Source organism: Corylus avellana, chromosome 2 (assembly GCF_965113065.1).
Source record: "Corylus avellana chromosome 2, dhCorAvel1.hap1.2, whole genome shotgun sequence".
Classification (NCBI taxonomy): domain Eukaryota; kingdom Viridiplantae; phylum Streptophyta; class Magnoliopsida; order Fagales; family Betulaceae; genus Corylus; species Corylus avellana.
In genome coordinates this window covers 7,277,756-7,300,877 of record NC_142491.1, presented here as the reverse complement: position 1 = coordinate 7,300,877, position 23,122 = coordinate 7,277,756, and the positions used below count along the sequence as shown (strand labels likewise).

At 36.5% G+C, this 23,122-nt stretch overlaps 1 protein-coding gene across 3 annotated transcripts; it reads right to left on the bottom strand.

Annotated features, from left to right (window-relative positions):
* Positions 1 to 4,779: 4,779 nt before the first annotated feature.
* Positions 4,780 to 22,742, bottom strand: THO1 (nuclear matrix protein-like protein). Of its 3 annotated transcripts, XR_015911575.1 has the most exons (23): positions 22,588 to 22,742; positions 21,994 to 22,089; positions 21,214 to 21,297; positions 20,368 to 20,442; positions 18,434 to 18,527; positions 17,637 to 17,782; positions 17,439 to 17,510; positions 15,976 to 16,048; positions 15,782 to 15,847; positions 15,632 to 15,678; positions 13,287 to 13,358; positions 13,041 to 13,166; positions 12,874 to 12,939; positions 12,731 to 12,772; positions 10,070 to 10,186; positions 9,882 to 9,964; positions 8,022 to 8,088; positions 7,255 to 7,326; positions 7,054 to 7,104; positions 6,710 to 6,769; positions 6,471 to 6,620; positions 5,490 to 5,828; positions 4,780 to 5,392 (listed from the first exon to the last, which is right to left on the bottom strand). XR_015911575.1 is itself a non-coding variant. In XM_059577734.2 (22 exons), the coding sequence occupies exons 2-22, from the start codon at positions 21,994 to 21,996 to the stop codon at positions 5,568 to 5,570; spliced, it is 1,827 nt and encodes a 608-aa protein (XP_059433717.2). In that variant the 5' UTR covers positions 21,997 to 22,089; positions 22,588 to 22,742; the 3' UTR covers positions 4,780 to 5,567. The 3 variants fall into 3 exon arrangements, 2 of the variants coding, with proteins under 2 accessions (XP_059433717.2, XP_059433718.2); XM_059577734.2 differs by having other exon boundaries at positions 4,780 to 5,828; XM_059577735.2 differs by lacking the exon at positions 22,588 to 22,742 and adding an exon at positions 22,286 to 22,362 and having other exon boundaries at positions 4,780 to 5,828.
* Positions 22,743 to 23,122: the final 380 nt, after the last annotated feature.

Sequence of the window (23,122 nt, the reverse complement as noted above, 5' to 3'; positions counted from 1 at the left end):
ATTGGTTACCATAGAAATGGATAACTAAAATACAAATTTACAAGCTAAATCGACGAGGCATGCTTTATGTAATTAAGAGAAAAAATGTGATACATAAAAAATATTACTAGGCCATATTATGTGGAACTACAACCAAATAAACGCATTTCTATCACACAGTTATTCGTTGAAGGAAAAAACAATCAGTAAAAGAGTAATAAACTAATCTGAATCAACCAAAAAAGTCACTACTCATTTCTATCCCACAGTTATTCGTTGAAGGATGTTCTCAATTATTGCCAGTTGAGATCTCTAACAAATCCAAAAAGAAATGTGAGATCTCAACCAACTCTTACATAAGACATCAACCAAGAATATAAGTGCAAACTACTAATATCTAATTCACACTTAACCAACCACTAGAACTTAATGAAACACATTCTTCAATAGAATCATATATCAGCTATAACTAATCAATAAAATTTCAAGTCATACCTGGAGTAAGAGCTTGCATGCATATGGTAGCTTCATGGTAGAAACATTATCCCCATTTTTACATGACGAACAAATTCCAGTTTTCAAAAAAAATTGTTGCTTTCGACTTCAACGAAGAGGTGTTTCGTACCACTCCACTTTCTGACGGTTTCCATTATAATGATTTCTACCCTGTCAATTTCACAATCTTCAATGGGTTCGTTGCTATAATGGGTTTTCCAAAGGAAAGGTAATCACTGGTTCTCCTGTGTATAGACTCTGGGAAAGAACCTCTCAATCTTTGGGTATATGAGTTTTGTTTGAATTTGGTGTCAAGGATTCCTGGACTAAACTCATTGATATTCCACTCTCATCAGACTTTCCGGAAAGGCCGTTGAGGTTTTGGGGAAATCGTGAGTTATTTTATCTAGAATGTAGAGGGAAAGTTGGTGTTGTCTGATCTGTTAAGTCATTCAAAGAAAGATGTTCTTCAAGTTCATAGGAATAGAGTTGGTGGAGATAAAATTGATCATGGCGATGAGATTTTGAATTTGGATTATATTGATGCGGATAACCTAGCGTTACAGGTTTTTCCCTACGTGTGTTCGAGCTTGATTAATTTGAACTTGTAGTTATCGTAGCACACACACCACTTGCATTACAATGTTGAGGTATGGCTACATTCCATGTCTTTTTGTTTGTTTTGTGTATGTTTTTCTCATAAGTATATGCCCTCTATAATTTCAATATATATTTACTCATATTTTTCACAAGTCTATTCATGAAATCTAATTCCTGGTCCAGACAAAGATGAAGACTAAAAGAAACTTTTTATTTTTGTCCCTTTTGTAAGTAAGTATAAAACTTCGACAAGTCAGGGCCTTTCGGACCCGTGCACCGCACTCTCAGAAGTTTTCCTACACGGATGAGGGTAAATCGCATGCTTTTTATACCTTGGGCCCTAAGGGGCTACACCTACGAAGTCTTGAACTTGAGATATAAGGAAAATGTGTTTCATGAAGATCTTGCGAATATTTATACTTTTTTAGAGTATATATATATATTGCACGTTGGCATTGCGATTTCGCAAACAAAGAGTTTAATTTCAAAAAGGATAATAGTCTTTATGAAAATCCTTATAATATTTCTAAGGAAAAAATCTACTTTACCCCCCTGAAGCTTCAGAGGTTTTTCAATTTGAACCCCAAAGTTTAAAAATTGGCAATGTACCCACCTAATATTTCAAAAATTTGATATTTTAAACCTTTCTTTATTAATTTCTGTCAAATTTGACAGAAATCTATGAAATTATGTAATTACCCTTTGGCTTTTATTTTATTTTTATTTTTTTAATTTCCGTCCAATTTAACGGAAATTAGTAACGGAAGGTTTAAATTGAAAATTTTTGAGACATTAGGGGGGTACATTGCCAATTTTTAAATTTTGGGGTTCAAATTGAAAAACCCTTAAAACTTTAGGGGTAAAGTGAATTTTCCCTATTTCTAATGATGACCTTCATTCACTAACTTGGCATCCTTTGTTCAACAGGTGCGTGAGGAATCTTGACAGGAGATATTGCTATTAGCTTGGTTATTTGGACATGCAAGAGAATTGAACTGGCCTACATGTGACACTCACAAACTAAAGTTTGTACGATTTGGATTTCCTATTGATGACTTAATTATAAGTTTCAATTTTGTATAGCGTTAGAGAATTTAATTATAAGGATCAAGAATGAAAGTGATCCTTCCTTCAGTTCCTTGTAATCATTTTCTCATTCAATTAAAAAAAAATGATCATAAATAAGTTTAGTAAACAAAGGAATATTGAACAAAGTTTTCTTTCAAATGAGTTGGAGGAATTTTTTATATTCCAGTCTCTTAAATTAATGTGTCCAAAATGCATTTTATTTTCACATACATTTTTACACGAAAAACTAAAATTCCAACCATCAATAGCAATCACATACAAATTGAACGGGAAGTATATTGAGGAGAGAAAGAAGAAAACTTTCCTTTATGGTATTCTATGTTTTATTGTGTTCATAAAGTTTTCCTTTTCTTAATTCCTAGGATCTATGTTCCATATATATATATATATATATATATATATATATATATATATATATATATATATATCAAAATTAATAAAACAGAAATTTCACTGATATTCTGTATTAAGATATTATTCTTGTATTGCATTTTCTTTCACAATTTTGTCTAATTAACTGTGAAGGCTATGCTTGATTGCAAGTAGGATCCAACATTCAAAGTTTTTTGTTTTGTTTTTTTTGTTCTTTTTGTTTTGTTTTGTTTTGTTTTGTTTTGTTTTTTTTTTTTTTTTGTTTTTTTTTTTTTTAAATTATACAAATACTAAGCCCCTGACATATATGGCTCAAATTTGGATCAACATTCCATTTTTTGTTTTTGTCAAAAACACTTTCCGTTCTGGATTTTTGTCCATCTTATACAGCCTTGGGTATGTTGTTTTATTATTTCTTTATTTGAATTCATACTACAATTTTCATACTGAAGCACTGCCTTTGTTTGATATTATAGAAGCAAACCTTTGCAGATATGGGATAAGGAAGGTGAGTGGGTTTTCTAGGTGCTGGTGTATTATATTTAGAGCTTTTTTACGGGTTGCAAGTTGCTAGCAAACAATATGGTATAAGATGTAGCTTTGTTTGATATATTTCCTTGTATCAATCCGAATGCATCATTGTATCTGTCTGCATTGTAGTTTCTTTGAAAACTTTTTTGTATGATATTTGTCTGAAGAATGTTATTTTCTTGTGTATCTTAATGAGTTTGATGTGGTATTTCGAGTTTTTTATTTTTTTATTTTTTTTTTTTTTTTTTTATAGATAAAACAAGAGAACAACTAACAATAACAAATGATTGGGCAATCCAACAGTAAGCCCCAAAACTCATTCCATCAGAATGAGTAAACAGAAAAAAAGAGGCAATGCATCAAATAAATGACGCGGGCCTATGCTTTCTTGGTACGAAGACCAAGAAAATTGACCACCAATTAAGATGGTTTGTACAGATGCACCATAAATGATGCACCCAAAAGAACCGTTGCAACACACCGGAAGGATAGTCACAACAAAAACAAAAACACTGATGGAGAACGATTCAAAGCCTATCAGTACAGAGACACAACAAAAAACAACAAAAAACAAAACCCAGACCAAACTAGACACAAGATGCATCGAACGGCGGAGGTGCACCAGAGGTGGAGACGGAGGTCGATAAGGCGAAGCACTGGAGGTGCAGCACCTGAGAGGGTGGCGCGTGAACTGCACGCGCCTGCGACACCCAGGAACACAGTGGAGGGGCGCGTGTATGGCGATGGCATCCTGAAAAGGATAGATCTGATTTTGAAAAAATCAAACCCAAAATTTCCAAGAAGGGAGCCGATTCGTCGCTGGAAGCCGCCGATGAACGGTGGATTTACAGTGGAGGAGTGAGCGATGCGATTATTGGAAGAAGAAAAAACAACTAAAGTGTAAGATAGGGCCTTCGAAAAGGCAGATAGGGCCTCCAAAGAGACAGATTTGGCCTCAAAAGAGGCGAGAAGGATAGGAAGGGGAAGAGGAAGAGGGCGGAAGGGGAAGGAGGAGGAGGAGGAAGGAGCCAAGGCTCCCTCCTCCCATGTGGCCCGGAGGAGGTAAACTATGGGTTTTTTTTTTTTAGGAGAGAGAACAGAGAGACTTCGACTTTTTGTTTGTTTTTGGTTTTTTCGAGTTTTATGTTTTCTATGAAGTTCTCTGCTCGGGAGGTCCCTTTTTTGAGTCCTTGGAACACTTGTCATCTGCAGCTTGGCCCTCTTTTTTCAAGTTTAATATTATAAAATTGTACCATTCGTGTCACGCTTTTGCAGTTGTCAATGGCCATGTAAAGCGACCACAGGATGAGGACATTCAATCCAACGTCCTTGAAATAGTTGGATCAAATATTCAGTCCACATACATTACTTGCCAGTTTTGGTGAGCCTTGCTCGATTGGATTTGGGCGACTTGAAAACTTTGCCAGAGGAAAGTGAGAGGCTTGTTTGCTCTATATTCAGAACTCTTTGACTGTTCATCAGAAGTTTAGCAGTGTACTTGGACAGCCACGGAATGTTTTGATCACGTTGATGGGCATTTCGGGAAATTTTAAGGCGCGTGTACTCATCAAAGAGCTATAACTATAAGCATGTAGTTTGGCTTGTTCATTATAGATCTCTTGTAAAAAAATAAACAGTAGAGATGGGATGATTGGGAAAGGCAATTTTAACTATTTATTTTTTCACTGGAGGCAAGAAACTCAGTTGTCAATTAAATCAAATGAAGTTTTAATTTGAACTCGGAAGATAAAAGCAGGTGGCAATTAATTGCTGGTCAATCTGAACAAGATCCTACTCCTACTGTTCGATACAAAATTTGGGTACCATGTCAAGACAAATTAGAGCAGTGCCCTAGCAGAGATTTCATGGTGCATTACACCAAGCCCCAAGGGAAGCTACAAAAGATTAGAGTACATAATGGTATACCTTTTCTCCAGATATCCTCCAAACCGTCTGGGATATTGCTCTAGCCTCTGGATGTTTGTTTCCCTGGAGTGAAAACAGCTGGTTCTGTAGTTTTGGAATACTGCAGATCCCAAGCACTCAATACCAATCGTCGCATATAGGCATACCGTATAGGTGTATAGGATACATAAAGTAAAGCAGGTCAGAAGAATTGTCTGAAATGATTAACTCCTGAAGATGAATGTCTCTCACTACAGGGGCTGAAATCAAATATTTTCAAGTTGCCTTTTGTCCAAAACCCATGCATGATACCAAGTTTCCAGATACATTGCACTTCTGCTCGGATTGAGGCTGCCATTCAGCCCTGAGATGGAGCGGAATTCCAAAAGAAGCGCTTGGTACTGAAATCGGCTCCTACAGGCTGGGAATACTTGCATTAGATGCAAAACAATGTTGGGGGCATAGATTACTCAATGTGCCCTGCCATTTTTGTGGCGTCAGAAAAATACAATACTCACTAGCTTCTAAATTATAGATTTAACACTTGACTAGCATTTTGTTATGTGCAACCAAGAACCTCCATCAGCTCTAGCATATCAGCCAACAGCATCTAAATCAACTTCTGCATCAGTCTCTCCATCTATCATTCCGGCTTCAACCTCAGCATCAGCTTCTAACTGACCTGTCTCTTGAGCAACATCAGTGTCGGAGCTTTGCTTCTGATGTTCATCCGGTGTTGGAGTGCCACCTTGGGATATATTGCCAGTTGCCGTGGCATCAACATCCATTTGTGCTGCTGAGGATTCAAAATCAGCTCTGATTCCTTCGCCATCAACTTCACTTGCAGGTGTAGCAATCTTCACCCAAAAAAAAGGAAGAGATTATTTCGGAAGAAAAACTAGAATAATGCAAAAGGTGGTTCATCCAAGAGAGTTTTATAGGAATATTTCACACTGAATCATGAGCATAAAGGATCAAACTAGACCAAATCTGAAGATCACTGGCCATCTTATGTTTCCCAACATCTAAAATTTCTGCAGTTGTCTCTAGTCTACAAATACACAGTATAAAATGCTCAAAGAGAATTTCCATTCTTTGCTTCTAATTTGAGCATCTAAAATATTTTATTGCAATCTATTTTATTTTTGAGTTGATAACAATATCCACATCAATATCTCTATATTTATTCTTGGATTCGATGTAGTTATCTCTGCCCAGCGCCACCCCCCCCCCCCCCCCCCCCCCCCTGTTTTCCTTTCTCAAAACCAGAATCCCATAAACCCATCCTCTATGCTTCATATAATCATCTTAAAACTTTTTTTTGCATTTTACAAGTCACTCCGATATTTGGCAAGCAAAATGCTTCACCTTACAGCTCGCCTTTAAAATCTAGGCACGCCTAAGCCTTAATTCATATCAATTTCATGATCCAATATTTACTGAAATAGTGATCCCAGCAGAAAACAAAATACTGCAAAGGTAACTATTGAGAAAGACACCTGATTTTCCTCAACTTGTGGTGCAGCACCCTTTGTGTCATCCTTCTTAGCACGCTTAGACTTGTCATTTGGTTTTGCTTGGTATTTGGACCGAACATCAGGTGGCAAAAGTTCTAGCGGCACAACCCCTTCTATACCATGATCGGTGAACTGCAACCAAATTTGCACGACATAATTTTTTAAGCGATTGTTTAACCACATAAAAGTTAAGAATGTGTTAATTGTAAAATTGAACATACTCTAGAAAATCCATCCAAGTCCTGACGAGCAGAAAATCGAAGACCCTTCCAACAATAAACCTGCAGAAGAAAATGATAAACCATTCAGAACAAAATACACTTAAATATTAAGTTGAAGACCGATGGTCAACACAAAATACACTTAAAATTTAAAATGCATGTTCCATGGCATACATCCAAACAAATGGCAAAGTCTTTGAAAGGATTCATTACTTTGATTAGCAGATCATATTAAATTCATTGTTATTAATAGTAGAAACATACATAACACGTCCGAGTGCAGGACCATCTTCAGAGTAACATCAAACTAAATTAAATGTGAATTTCTAAAAAATAAAACTTACCCGACTATTTTTGTGGTGATATTCAGCTTCTATTCCAGCTGATGCGTCCATCTGAAATTCCAAGAAAAAATGACTTAATTCTGATACTTGACAGATGAAATTGAGGCTCAAATACAAAGAAGAAACATTCATGATAACATAGTGATATGAAAGGGACAAAAATTATCTGTAATTTGAACTTCATGAGGCAAGGGTGCTTACATCTTCAGCCAAAGGTTTCCAGTATTCCATGATGGCAGGAGTTCGGACACGTTGAGGATCGGTCAAAGCATTCTGGACATGTTAATAAGCCCTTAAGCATAAAAAAAATAGCCCAAAAGTGTTTAACTAATTCTATGACATAAAGTACATTGACATCAAACAAAATATATCATCCTTTAATTTGGGAGGAAGAGTGGCCCTCTACAACCAAAGAGGTCATTGAGAGAGTGATCGGAGAGAGGATCCCTACTTAAAAAGATTAACATTGGGACTTTTTTTTCGTTTGGTCTTTTTGCGAGAAGGAAATCCTATTGAAAGAAGAAAAAAAACAGAGCCTCAGTACATGGTGGTATCCAAAGACCCTAATCATTGCAAGCGATATTAACGCCTAAATTGGAAACCTTCTAAAAAGTCACAAAAGAGTTTCAAAACTTGGATGAAGCAAAAGCCTAGAGAAGAATGTTTAAAAGTTCAGTGATGAAAACTTCCACGGAAATCACTGCACATGTCATAAATACTCCATCATGGTCCCCCATAGTATAGCCTAGTAATAACCACTTTCCAATGGTAATTGTCAAAATATGACAACAAAAGGTGATTACTGAATGATTAAATCACTACAATCAACATATTGCTAGAGATTAACTTGTAGGTTGCCACAGCACAACATATGGATGGTTTTGAAGTATGCTTGCACAAAGAGTTTTTTAAGGTTCGTTTGTTGCCTACTAAAAACTAACAGAATTATTCAGTAAAAGAATACAAACCGGATTCTGATCCGCCCATTTCCACAACTGAGAGAGTTCTTTATTTCCCAGTCTCCACCTTGGTCTACTGCATCATTACAAGTACTCAATTTATAAGTAAATCTAGATTGACCGTTAAACATATCCACCATTTAAAATATAAATTACAACATTTGAATGACTAAGAACAAAATAAAGGCCACAGAAAAGTTAGGAATTTCTTAATTTTGAATTTAAGCATGAGGTACAAGAACAAAATAATGGCATGCAGCAAAAACATAATGGTTGGATTGGTTTGTACTAAACAATAATATAAGTGGACAGAAAACCCTAAGAAACCATTCTCTCAAGAGCCAAATCAACACTCACATTGGTGGAGATAACAATAAGTTAATAACTAAAGCCCACAGCCAAAGCCTTCTACACGGTGCCAAACCAGAATACTAGTTGGACAAGAAATGGCAACTTCTACTCCCACAACAAAACCCCCCGAAAAGCTTCTTTAATAATCACTCCATAAAAAATAAAAAGAAGAGAAATTCTAACAAAGTATATAGACAAGATGTCAATTCTGTTGTTTAAGAATAATCAACAGTACAGAACTTGTGGACAATTAACAAGCTTTTCCATTTTTTCTTTGCTACCTTGGAAGTCATCATCACAACAATACATTTAGCTTCCCCAAAAAGAAATAAAAGACTTTCTAGTTTTTTTTTTTAAAAAAAAAGAAAACAAAGAGATTTTTAATAAGTCGTTTTTCAATTGGTATATTAACTAAATCCATATCCAATTTACTAATATATTTCCAATATTCTGCTTGAACAACATGGATATAGAGACCAATATCTTACCCTTGGTCATTCAAAACATAGTAAATATAGTTAACTTTTCTGTTTGTACTGCCATATTAAAATATAAGGATGGCCTTCTATGTCGTAAATTAAACGCCTCATGAAGTACACAAATAGCCATGAAGGATTTGCAACAAAGAATTTTCGACTCTACAGAAAGTTGACTAAGAGATCTCAAAGGCCCCAAAGTAACACTAGAAAGTCTCCTAATCAAATTCTTTGATCCTTTCGCCCACATGTGACAAGAGAATCCATGCATTGGCATAATCTGCAGCAGTAGACACAGCATAACAACATCTCAGACAAGGTTTTGGGCACCCCATCCATGTTGCATTTAGTTTTCTTTTGAAGTTACTTGACAGTCCAAAATAAAGAATATTAATCCCAGACTGTTGACCCTTTGTTTACCAAAGAATATATTAGATGGAGAAAATACAAGTTTCCTTAACCATCCTAAGTATTCATATTGTCCTCTCCTAAAATACCTAATACCCTAAGATATTTGCCAAAGTTGTAATATTCTCAAATACCTCAAATCTTGCCAAAACAAATTAAATCTTCGAAATCTTCCTAAATCTATCAGAGCTATGCGCTGTATTTATCTACAATATAACGTACAACCTTATGGTCCTTGAATAGATCAGAAACAATCAAACAAATAGAAATTACATGCTCATATTAAAGATAACCTGTACACCTTCATTACCTGTGGATTTAAAATTCAGAATTAATTTAAAATTTAGCAATCAACAAAGTAAAAAGCATGAAAACAATATTCGAAAAAGTTGAGATATCAGTGTTTTCAGCTGATTGATTCCACTACCGATGTGAAGGACCCTCCACAAAACCTCCTGCTGTCTCATAGACTCATACTGACTATTGGGGTAAGGAACCATGGATTAAAAAGAAATTATTGATGTTCCTCTCTATCCTTCTAAGTATTTCTCTTATAAAAAAATCAAATTCTAACAGCATCTATTATCATTGAAAAAATAAAGCAATAAAGAACCAGAGACAATCACTCACATACCGTTTTTTAGTTCCATCTTGTACTGTTTTCTTCTCTAATGGTTGCTTTTCAAATGGTGGGCAACCATCGCGTTTCCACCACACCTAAGTGCAAAGAGATTTGACACAAATTAAGCTAGACAGCAACCATTGTGATTTCCATAGAATATTTTAAAAGAAAGACACACACAGATTAAAAAGCACACTCACCCAATTCTTCTCACGTTCTAATATATGCTCAATTTTACGAAGAAAATCCTTCCCTTTAGGTGGAGTCATTTCAAGTAGTTTTTTCACACGCTCCTCGCATGATTTTATTTCCTCTTTCTGGAATCAACAAGAGAACATCATTAAAAAAATTAAAGTATTATAAATACATATTTACACATCTCAACATGTCTTCAGTAATATACAATTCTGAAGTATACATGCTGAAGTACTACACAAATCAGGACGTTGATGTACAAAAACAGTAGAACTTATCACCCATTTTTCAACCATCCCCATATAGCGAATGAGTGAATCTATCATTGAATTTTTGTGAGACCCATTATAGCTATTCCGTTGTTTGGTCTCCTTATTATTCTCTCCCTCTACATTTTTTAGGTTAGCAAGATAGTTTTCTGACCTAGCGGCGGCGCTGTTTAGGCGCTGTGCGCTAGGCTCTGGTCAGCCGCTATGGAACAGCGCTTGTCCATAGAAGCAAAATCCTTTTGCCTGTCAGCGAAGGAAGGGTGTCCTGATCTTCGATTGGAGGAAAAGAGAAAAGGGTTCGTAGGGGTAATTTTCGTGAGCCAACCTTGTGCTTCATGGTTGGTGGATATGGTCGAGGAGAAGAGTCAATCTCTGTTGAAGGTTGATATCGCCAAGTCATACCATGAGGGCAACAAGGCTTTGATGGTGCATGGGGGTGTTAATAAGGCAGGTAGTTTCCTGGAGGTGGCCGTCTTTGCTGAGGGAGGTCGTAAAGGAATCATTTGGCTACCTGCGGGCCGAGGAGGGAGGGGATGGCGTCGGTTTGCAAATGAATTGCGGAGGTTGTTGGGTCCAACAGCCTCTACGCACCATGTTCCGGGGACGCAGCTCAAGCTTGGTTTGGGAGAATCCATCTCTAGATGTCACCCTGGGGACTCCTTTGCAAAGGTTCTTCGACTGGCAGCTGGTTCTGAGGAGCCTTCCGTTGGGAGGAGGGTTAGATCTTCGCAACTCATTGATCTCTTCCCAGTGAAGGACTCTTTCGAGCCCGGGTACGGTGAGTATGAGTCGCGGGTGATGGTGGACTGGTTGGAGTTGGAGTCGCCAGATCCTGCTAATCTGGCTACATGTTTTACCCCGACGGCGGATCATATGAAGAAGAAGAAGAAGAATAAGACGTTACTAGGTCTTTTATGTTCTGTTTTGGGCCGGGTCCTAGCTGGGTTAGTTAAAGGACTTTTAGTTGGGTTGGGTGTTCGCGAGTTTGGGTCTTTCCTTAAGCCCAAACACGCTTGGTATTTCAAGACAGCTTGGCGCAGGGGTTTGAAGCATCGTGTTAAGTATTTGCCCAAATCGCAACAATGTGGTTCTGCCTCGCCGGGAGAGATGGATGTTCCGGCCGATCATAGGGAGGCGTGCGTATCTGAGGTATTTGCGCCGGTCGCCGGTGGTATCGCCGGGGTTTCTAGCGATGATTCCGAGCTTGCGTTGGTGGGGCTGTCGTTGGCGGAGGCGCATCCGGAGTCTCAACTGGTTTGTGCGGCGGGGTCTGTGTCTCTTGGAACGGCGACGGTCCCTGTTTTTCCGACGAAGGCTGCTCTGTTGCCGGAGAATACCCAGAACTGGTTGTTGACTCCGGTGAGTACCCATGTCTCTCCTTTGTCTCCGGTGGTGGTCTCTGCTCCTCCGGTGGGAGCTGGTGCTGTTCCGGCGAAGGAGTTTGAACCCGTTAAGACTGCTCCGGCGAAAGGGTTGCTACGTCGGGGGTTTTTAAGGTCTAGAAATGTTTCCTCTTCCTCTCTGCCTGGGATGAAGGAGGCTTCATCGTCGGTAAAGGGCTCTAAGGTTGTAGTCGAAGATTCACTGACTTGTTCTACTTCGGGAAAGCATGCGGCTGAGCTGGGTTCGAGATTAAGCGAACCTTTTCCTCGAATGTTGGAGAGTGGTGCTCCGATTTATTCCTCTGTTTCCAAATCTCAAATAGGGTATGCCCGGAGGGTGAAGGAGAATCTTGCCAAGCAGTTGCAGAAAAACAAGGAGCTGTTTGCCGACGTTGTAGCGGAACCCTCCGAGAAGGGGGTGGGGAACTATTCGGAGGAGGTTATAGATGCGGTGAATTTCGCCTCCAGTGTGGGACTGTCTAATGGTGAAGGAGGTGATGAGAAGAGTCTTTTGAATCTCTTTTCGAATATTGAAGAGGAGCGGGAGCCCTTTACCTCTAAGGCAAAAGGGAAGCGGGAAATCAAGAATTTAGAATGCTCCATCAACTATGAGGTTAGAGAGAGACTTTCTCCGAAGCGGTACTATCGCCGTCGGGGTTGTGTTGGAACCAAAAATGCATTCTCCTTTCCTCCAGAGGTGCATTAGGGTTCTGGTATTTTTTTAGGGCTGGTGGTGGGTTTGTGGGCTTCTGTGTTTGGGTTTTTTGGGTTCTTGCTTTGGTTTTTTCGTTTGGTGGTGGTTATAGTTGGGTCGGGTTTCTTTGGGGTCTGTTTTTTGGGTTTTTTTGGGCTACCTATGTATACTCTCTTGTGTACTTAGAGGTGCATTGCGCTTTTTTTTGTTATATACAATTTACTTATCAAAAAAAAAAACTTATCACCCATTAGTACGAAGATTCCATTGTTTACTAATGAATTTGATAAGAAGTAGACAAAGATATGAAAAAGCACTGACCATGCTTTCAGATGGCAAATCTTTCTCGTTCTTCCCTGGGGCCTACAAGAAAATAGGAGCTGCTAAATTATATATTACATCGATACCAAAATACAGAAGCACACACATAAGAATTTAAATTAAAACCTTCAGATTATCATTACCCTCAGATAATCAAACAATATGAGGCACTGCACAAGAACATGGCGTCGAAAACTTGGATCCTTCAACTGTGGCCCAAAAAATATTTAAATGAATATATGCCTTTTAAATCAAGATTCAAGCTATTCTTCAATTCTTACATGAATCATTATTTCTAGTCACTGCTTACCTCTAAACCCATCAGTTTACTGCTTGTAAGATATTTTATGCTGAAATTTGATGCCTCTTCCTCCAAGTTATTAGCATCCCCTTCTTCATCACTTAATGGTTGAGCTTCAAAGGTATTCAAGACAATCTATACATTTCAAAATCCAGGGAAAAAATTGAGGTAACTAGTGAAATAGGAAAAACCAAAAAAAAAAAAAAAACCAAGACGAAGTATATCAGATAACCTATCGACAGATGAAAGGTTTACCATTAAGCTGGATGTAAATTTCTGCCATTTAGCAGTAGTAGGAGTTAGAGAAGCAGGGTTGCAAAAGTATTCCTGAAAACCCATGCAGACAATCATCAGCAAATTCAGCTTATATATGAAAACATCACATATATCATCTACCTAAGCTGTCCAACTGAAACAATTTTCAATTAAGGCTATGAACCTCCATGCAACACAGATTATTTTGGTTAGTGGAAATCATACAAGCAGATTCACAGCTCTGACATATGGATCCATGAATATAATGTGCAGCTGGAAGTCATCATAAAACTGATGGAGCAAAAGGTGCCCAACATTATTTTACTTTATAATTATTCACAAACTACAAAAAAGCTCAGCTCATCACAATCAAGTTGAACAGCACCAATAGTTTGGGAAATTCGTGGAATGTTTTGAGTTTTCAATTCAGTTACATATGGAAATCAATCCAGAGCTGGAAATAATATTGAACATTCACTGAATTCAAGAGCATTGCATGCATGGGTCAGACATTTGTTTTACAAAGTTAGTTCATCCATCATAGAGTGTATTAAGTGGGAATATGCAATGGTTGAACAATCCCCTATCTCCTTCTCTTTCTTTCAAGCCAAGCAGTAACAGAAACAAAGAAATAGGAAAGGAGAATGATTTTGAAGATCTAAAGATTTACATTGCCATTTCAATAGAGGCAGGTCTACTAGCCTCAGTTACTCAAGTTGAACTTACATTTAACCTAACTGTACCTTGTGTTAAGTCAATCTTACTAAGAAATTGTAATTGGCAAAGGATGTTACTCCTAATCAATCGTCTCAACAAAAATTGTTACCACTAATCTAACCAGCTTCTGTTTCCCCCAATAGAATAAGTTCAAAACATATATTCATCCATATATGTCTAGTAAGCCTTTCCAATCTTGCAGATTGACAGCCAAACCCCAGATTGAAATCTTACAATATATGTTCACAAAGTTTCATCATGAATGCAGAATTTCCTTTTCCATTTTTTTTGCAAGTAATATTCATCATCAATAGAAAATTTCTAGAAGCTACTACCAAATGCACATTAAGATTCACTTACACGAAAAAAAGTGCACACAAACACCTCTCCCCCACCACTCGAACAATTTTGCAAGGAAAAAACAAAGAATTACAAAATCCTCCACATTCTATTATGCATGTAACCACATAGGTTTCTTTCCTTATCCTTCGGGCATCTTATGCAAATTCAATTATACTTATAGAATCACCTAAGTACAAACTTTATTTCCTTATTCTTCTGCTCACAAAGCCCCAAAAACTCTGCAGTCCAAGAAGAAACCCCCAGGGAGAAAGTATCAATGTCCTGTGAACAACCAAGTATTTAGCACTTTTAAATTATGTCCACTTTACGCACAACATGACCAAATAAGACTGCTTCTATCAATTTACATCTCAACTTCACCAACTCCAAACACCAATCTAACCCACTTTACTCCAAACATCCTAAAGGTCAAATTCCACAAGTCTCGCAATATCATAGTGAAAAAGGAGGTGATCAGAAGTTTCCCCCACTCTTTTTGAACATACAACACCAATCTATCACTATGATGTGCAGCTCCCAGAGATTATCCATCGTAAGAATTTTTCTAAAGATGTTGTCCACGTAAAGAAAGCTACCCTCAAAGTAGCCTTGGACCTCTGGAGGCTCTTCCAAGGGAAAGAATAGTCAACATTGGAGAGGAGAGCTTTGAAAGAAGTTCTAACCTCAAAAGATTGTCTTTTGGAAGGAACCCAACAACATTTATCTTCATCTCGCTGACTCCTAACAGAATATAGAGCATTGAGAAAGGAAGATGCAGTATCCACCTCCCAATCATGCACCAATTTGCTAAAGCCACATCCCAATGCACCTCGTCATTGTGAGTAAACATGTGATCAGCCACCAAAGCATCCCTATTCCTTGCAATGCAAAAAAGCTCCAAAAGGATTTCTTTTTAGAGGACGATCCCCACACCAAGTGTCGTGCCAAAACCAGGTCTGAAAGCCATCACCCACCACAATAGTAACAAAACTAGAGAAGGCACCTCATCCCCTCCTAATATGCTTCCATAGACTCGTCCCATAAGGCCCAGTAACAGCTTTAGAGCACCATCCGCCCACCAGACTTCCATAATTTTCAGTCGCAAGATATTATTAATTAGCTACTTGTACTTTAAGTTCATGATTTGTTATCACAAAAGAGTAGTTCTGGCATTATTTTATATGCACTAGGTACAAAGACTCTTCTCAATAGCATGGCAGCAAGATACGTGGGAGAAATGACTTTTCTTTAACTAAATAATCATGCTTCCAAAAGAGAAAGTTCACCTGTAAACTCCAAAAAGTCTTATAAAAGTTGAAATCAATAGAAAGGCCTGAAAAAACAAGGAAACTGATCAGTGTATAAGCACAAGGAAGAACCCTGTACACAGTAAATACAAACCAGGAATAGATTGACACTGTTTAGCACGGATGTACCATCAGGAGGGTCTTTCTCATATTTTGTTTCATTTGATGTGTTGAAAACTCCTTTTATATTCACAGCTGCAAGAATTAAATGAAATCAGCAAACTTCCAAGAATTAAATGAAATCAGCAAACTAACATGAATAGGGCAGAAAAAGTAAAAAAGCAATCAAAATAAACGAGAAAATCAGGGTTGACTACAAGTACCTGAGCGTTCAGACAATGGAAAAAAATGTGCCAAAAACATGAGAATTCTTCCACAAAACACCACATCATTCGCCTACAAATGTAAATACAAAAACATTAAAAAGAAAGGTCAGATCCACAATTACATTTCTCAATTGAAGTTCCTTTCTAATATGAAGATAAATATAACAATCCTGATTCTTGAATGACAATAGTGTTAAAAGATTTGGCTGTCAGTAATATAATTAAAATAATAATAAGATATCAGCTGTTCTTTTTAGTTCAAAAAAAATGTCAAAGTGACTAGAATTACATATTCTTGTTGTTAAACATGTCCCTCTTGTCAACAGAAGCACAAATATTACGGCTTTTGCTTGGTTGGTGACATAGTTCATATAATCAACTTGCTTCAAAATAGGTTAAAAAGATGCTCCCCTTGTATATGTGTGAAAGGTCTAACAAGTAGCAAGACAGTAAACTACCTTCCACCCATCACTCTGCATCTTCCACATACATGGTAAGGAGAAGCTGAACATTGATGACTGCTCTTCAAGAAATCTACACAACTGGAATCTAGATACCAGAGACCACCTTTAATGTATTATGGTCTCTCCTGTTGGCTTTGGAGATTGTTTTAAGGCCAAGGTTCTAAGTCCAACTTAGGAATAGATCTGGACATTGGGAAACTCCAGAGTGAAACCATCATCCTTATTTAAATACTCTTTTCTTCTTTCCTTCAAAACTTCAAACGAAGTTTTTTAACTGGAAATCACTTATTCTGTGGTGCAAATGCAACAGTGATATAGAATGTAAATAAAATAGAGAGGGTTTGAATGAAATTGGCAGAGATGATGGTGGCGGTGTCGCCATGTCAGTTGTACCAATAATTCGCTATTGTGACAGATAGTAACAACCATTTCATCCGACATGCATATATTTTATTTTCCAATAGATTTACATATTTCATAATGGAATTTTTTTGATGCAGTGAGTAAAAGCTCTGGTTGATTGCTGTTAAAGAATTCTTGTTTAGGCAGCTCATATCTACATCAAGAATTCAAGTATTGTATATGTCATTTGGCAATCTCAGATGTGTTCATATATCTGTTGGCTAAAAGGAGGCACAACCTTGGGAAACCTAGACTCATTGCGAGCCTTTCCTTTTCTGATCTTTGGATGGGGGCGCACGTTGGAAATATGATAATATATGTTGAAATCACACTATCATGGGGAATACTAATCTACATCGCATCAATTCCTATGAAACGGTAAATTGATTCATATTAATTCAAAAAGGGGTGAGACACTGTTCATCATTGCAAACTACAACACTACATGTGCATCAATAGAATGATATTCAAACACATTACAATATCAGCACAAATCTCGATATAAAAAAAAAAAAAAAATCAAAAACAAAATAAGTAAAAAAAAATGGTGAAGAAAAAAGGCAAACAACAAGAATGATGGCCCTCTATATAAACCTTTGATAGACGACGAAGAAGTTGATTGCACGTTCTCAGCATCACAAGTTTCCCACGAGCGAAAAGCTCTTGCTGTTTGTAATGCAGCCAAATATATTTAAAACAAATATAAGTCAAGGTAAGGATTACAGAGATTAATGAATCCAGAAAAATAAATACAGGAAAATAAATAAATATATCCATTGAAAACACAGTTACCTTCCCTAAAATATCTTGTTTACTCTCTATATAACCAAAAATATCTTTGCAGTTTCTCATTGTAGACATTTCTGTCAAGTCTTCCAACAGTTGAAATATCATGCCACCTTCAACATGTTCTCTCTCACAAAGATACAGCACAATGTCTGACCGGAAAAATAACATTAGAGAGTGTGACTATTAGATTTCAAAATTTTAAAGGTAGTATTAACTCAATTATGTGCCTAAAGAACGTCAAAGTCATATCAAAATGTCAAAAGATACACCCCCAAAAAGTCACAGCACAGATACAGACAATTAGAGATTTTCAAGACCTATGGAAGTCCAAAATAAGAAGCCTTCAAATCCAAATATACAGAAACACCAACACCAGCAAGCGGGATGGCTGATTACACACTAAAGAGATGTCCTACTGGTAAGTTTCAAACATATTTCACCTCATAATTATCAAAAAGATTTCCCATTTTATCTCGTTCCAAGGGGACCAAAATTAAGTAGATGAATTTCAAGAAAATTTCTTGTTATTGATTCCGCATCTTTTGTATATCAGTCCACCAATGCCTGCAATGATTGGGGCATTTCACAAGACAATAATGACATGATATGGCAATGAGTAGAACAATTCGACTCAAAATTATCTTGAGTCCATAATATAACTAATTTATCACTAGCTAAGGTTACCATTGAAAACTCTACCAATGTTGAACTAAAGCAATACATATCCAATCCATACAGCATTAGAAACAGATGATGGAACACCTCATATAAAGTTGCAGCAAGAAGAAACATGTACAGACCAAGAAGACGAGGAATATGACCCTGGGTTGTTTCCCCATCATCAATTGATTGCCCATACATCATTATTTGCTCCCCTGACTGTACTGAAGATGACTGTACCAAATACAAGCAAAACTTAAGTCAATCAAAGAAAAATCTAGCTAGTAACAAAAGTGAACTGCAATATGAATAAAAATATAATACATGTCCAGCTGATGAAGAAAACATATATTCTTTTTTTTCCTGTGGGTTTTTACTGTGCTAAACAAAGGCGAAGAAATCTGTACAGCCTACTTTAAACTACAATGGACACAGCATATTACTATATTAGCCTAATTTAATTGAAGTAAAGTAACTCAGTTTAATTGTTAGTTTAAAATTAAATGATAAATGAGTCTAGCCTCTAAATGTGCAAACACCAACCAATCAGATCACCTAATTGAAAATGCTTCCTGAATCTACTAGCGCACATAGATTGATCATTTTTACAACATCTGCATCTTTTTCATAAACAAAATTAACAAGGAAAGAAAGAAAGTACAGGAGAAAATTTAAAAGGTAACTAAATAATTTTTTTATATATATATAAGTAAATCAATCTCATTAAAAGTGCGGACGGGCACAACCCTAGCATACAAAAAGTATACATGAGCAACTCCCTATTAAGGAAAAATAGAAGAACAAAAATCCAAAAAATTAGAAAAAAGAGGACTATTATACGCCACTATGGCACTATCCATGTATAAAGAGATTTGAACATGACATGCTTTAGCTCTTCCAACAAAATTTAGTGATCATCAAAGCACCTTGCATTCCGCTCTCTCCATATGCAACACATTAAGCTCAGAGGTGACATCCTCTAGGCTTCTAAAATGTTACGACTTCCCAACTACCCTCTCCAACATGCCAATAACTCTATTACCCTTCTAGGCATGACCCATTCTACACCAAATAGGCAAAAAATCAAAGCCAATAATTCTCTTGCAATTTCACAGTAAAGAAGAAGATGATCTATGCACTCCCCACTCCTTTCACACATACAACACCACTCCACCACTATGACTTTCCTCTTCCTCAAATTATCTAAAGTCAATATATTCCCTACCACCATCGTCCACTCAAAGAATGCCACTCTCGAAGGAGCCTTAACTCTCCAGATACTCTTCCAAAGAAATGGGGAACCAACTTAACCAATAAAAGTACATTTGCCACTGAGTTTATATCTTGGAGACCATAGAAGAAGGGCATAATGAATTGGCTAAGTAAATTATTGTCAATAAAATGAATAGGTGTCCATTGTTTTTTTTTTTTTGTTGATAAGTAGGTGTCCATTGTAAATTAGGGGCTTCCCTGCCCTCCAAAAAAATAGCAAAAAAGAAGGAACATAGTGGGGAAACTTATATTAAATATATTCTCATGATGTTTTACCATATTTGAACAAGAAGAAAGTAAATATTTTTCCAGGACCAACTAAAGGTACCCATTAATCTTCTGTCTGAATTTGAAATATAATAATAATAATAATTAAAAAACAAAAAAGATAAATTTGTGCTGTCTTTTTTTTTTTTTTTTTCTATATAAGTACAGGAAATTTATTAAAAGTGCAAGGGGCGAAACCCAAGTGCACAAGAAAAACACCCAGCAATCAAGAGTGAGAAAAAAGAGAACAAAAAGAGCATACATAGAGACATAGAAAATGGTGGTAGCAAAGATCCACTAAGATAGAGATTTAGGAAAACAAGTTCATAGATCTGAGAGCTCGTTCTCACTCGATCGTCAAATTTTCAATTGTTCCTTTCTCTCCAAATGCACCACATTAAAAAGCACGCAATTTCATATGGGGAAAAAACAACCAATCAGACCCTCCATTGATCATGCACAAAAGGATATGGATAATATACAGTCCACAAGTATAACCACACAAATCATTAAAGTTCTTGAACAAGCAACATACCACCAGTTCCTGAAGCAATGTCCGAAGAATATTTTCTAACAATTGATTCTCATCTTGGGCTAGTTTTGTTTGTTTCTGTCAAGAGAAAAAATTTCACCTGTTAAGACTTCAAAAAACCAACTCTTAACAATAAAATATAAGCATGCAGTCCACTGATAGACTAACTATGTCTGACAGTTGTGATCATCTCATATGAAACACGCAGAAGCACTAGTTAAATATTAACTTGTCAAGAAGCTAATCCTATCAGGACGCCACCTAGGAACAAGCATTGAACCCAGTTGAAACAAGGGTTCTTTCATGTAGGAGACATGACAATGCAACCTAATAAAGGTTTGAAGTTTTTATTTGTCTTTCTTTTTTCTTTTTTTGTGGATAAGTAAAGCTCAAAGAAGGTTTGCACACACCACTTTTTCACAACTCCGAATGCTCAAACCAACTACTAAGGTAGGGCTCATGCTTGAAATTCGGGACTCAAATAGGAAAAGGTCACTATATCGATCAACCAAATTGAGAAAACAGAGAACCAAGAAGACATAAAAATGAAGGTTCTAATTAATTCCATACAAAGCCATATCCCCCAGATATGCATTGCCCTTCATATCATAATTCTCTCTCAAACGTCATTACATTGTTCAATTTTACACAATAATAATACCCAGATAGGCATATCTTATATATAACTAAAATTTAGAATGAAGAGTGCAAAGAAGGGAATTCGTATATTATATTTATGTTTAAATAACCATAGCAACATCAGAATGTAAATGGAAACTTTATCTCGTCAATGTCCTTTGTCCTGTATAGAGGAAGTCTTTGAATAGGAGACGTATATATATTAATTACCTGAGGTTTTACAACTTCCTGAACTGTCTGTAGTGCAAAACTTTCAGGTGGCCCAGGTTGTAGTATGGCCCTCTTGAACACTTCCTGAGAGCATTAAACAACAGATGGCATAACTATATATTGACACAGAAACCAAGATTACGAAGTAGCAGAACAATAACAACAAAGATGAAAAACTAATTATGATAGTTAATTTTGGGACCTTAGAAACAAGTATAATCTAAAAGATCAATTCCAGAGCTATAAGTATGAAACAGGAGATTAAAGACAAATATAGAAACCAAAGTTTCATCTTCCAACTTTAGGTGCAACTTCAAGGTCTAAAAGTTCAACAATAGCTTTTTCCTTCCCCAAAATGGGATATAGCCCAAATTGCGCTTCCACTCCCTTAAACTGGCGTGGTGGGTAAAAGGTCGTGGGTTCAAATCTCACACAGTGCGTGACAGCATGAGTTAAATTTCAAACCAGAATTAAAGGAAAAAAAAAAATTACTAAAGCTACTATACCTCTTAAAACAATCTAGTGGCCATGTGCTACTGTACAATTTGACAATAATTAGGTTCATATCTTGCAACTAGGTCATCCCTACAAGTGTTTTAAGACCCAAACAGAATAAAACTAGGATGGATTTGGGGAAATAATCAAGTGGTAAACCAAAAACAATTCATGAAAAAGGAATACTGCTTCTCTTCTATTCAATTTCATCAAGACTCACCTGGCTAAAGATTTTAAGCTACTAATCATAACCAGCAAGTAAAATAACCAACTAAGAAGGCTTACCATATTCAAGATTCAACCGAAAAAGCCCTGGTAAAGCACCACCAACTCTCGAACCAACTATGCTACAATTTGGAAAATGAAGCCCGCCTCTGGATTCTGGTTTTTCAGGTGCAAAATAGACATGAGATATAAATATAAATTTTGAAGAAAAAAGTAAACTTATCTTTTCTTATAATTGCTGAAATTTTGAGAATTTTTTTTACTCACAAATACTGAACAAGCATTGCTTACTCCAAAAACAGTTTCAAATTTTGGGAACAAAATCAATTAATTTTTAAAGAAAGAGGCTCACTCGAACAGCTAAAATCGATTCCAGTACAATGTAACGAAACACAATATTCAACAACAAACTTCAGGAATCAATTCTAACACTCTCTCTGGTTTCCGGGAAGGCCAAGGAAAAAGAAAAATCATTCATTTCACAAGCTCGTATACCGGAAAGACCATAAAAGACCGGAATCCGAGTCTTTTCTCGGCAGCCAAACAAAGCATAACTCGAAACAACAAGAAGAAGAAAAGTAGGGTTTTCGTGGCGCAAAATCGAAGGAAGAGAGAAAAAATGGAAGCACGGAGACAAATTGGATCGGTAGTTACCGTTCAGTGATGTTGCTGCGGTTCGTACAGTTCAAGCACACCCGATTGCAAGCAATCCAAGAGAGAGAGAGAGAGAGAGAGAGCAGTAGAGTCAGTCTCTCGGCTCTTTGATAGAATCATATAAAATTGAAAATTCAGTTAAAGGGTAAAAATTTAGAGCATTCGAGGACTGAATTTAGTTACAAAAAAAAAACTGAATTTAGAAAAATTGTTTGATATATCATATATATAATATTTTGTTAATATTTAAATCTAAAGATTATTGTAGGAAATTTTTTCTGAATTGGGTTCTATGAATTTTCTCTTTCTCTCGTTATTAGAAGATATAATTCTTACAATTATTTTTAAATAATAATGTTATTTAGTAAATTATTATACAAATGAATAATATAACAATAAAATTCAATCAGTTTAACAATAAAAATCAATCATTTGATTGTCACTTAAAAAAATAAAAATTAATAACTAATTTTTATCGATGCAACATTATTTATGTATGACCGTCGTATAACAATCTACTAAATAGCATTACATA

Excerpts from the sequence above, each read along its gene's own strand:
- THO1 (XM_059577734.2), bottom strand. Across the intron at positions 18,528-20,367 it reads CATTGCTTCAGGAACTGGTG|TCATCTTCAGTACAGTCAGG; the intron begins GTATGTTGCTTG and ends TATTTGGTACAG. Across the intron at positions 8,089-9,881 it reads CAAGATGGAACTAAAAAACG|TAGACCAAGGTGGAGACTGG; the intron begins GTATGTGAGTGA and ends GTAATGATGCAG.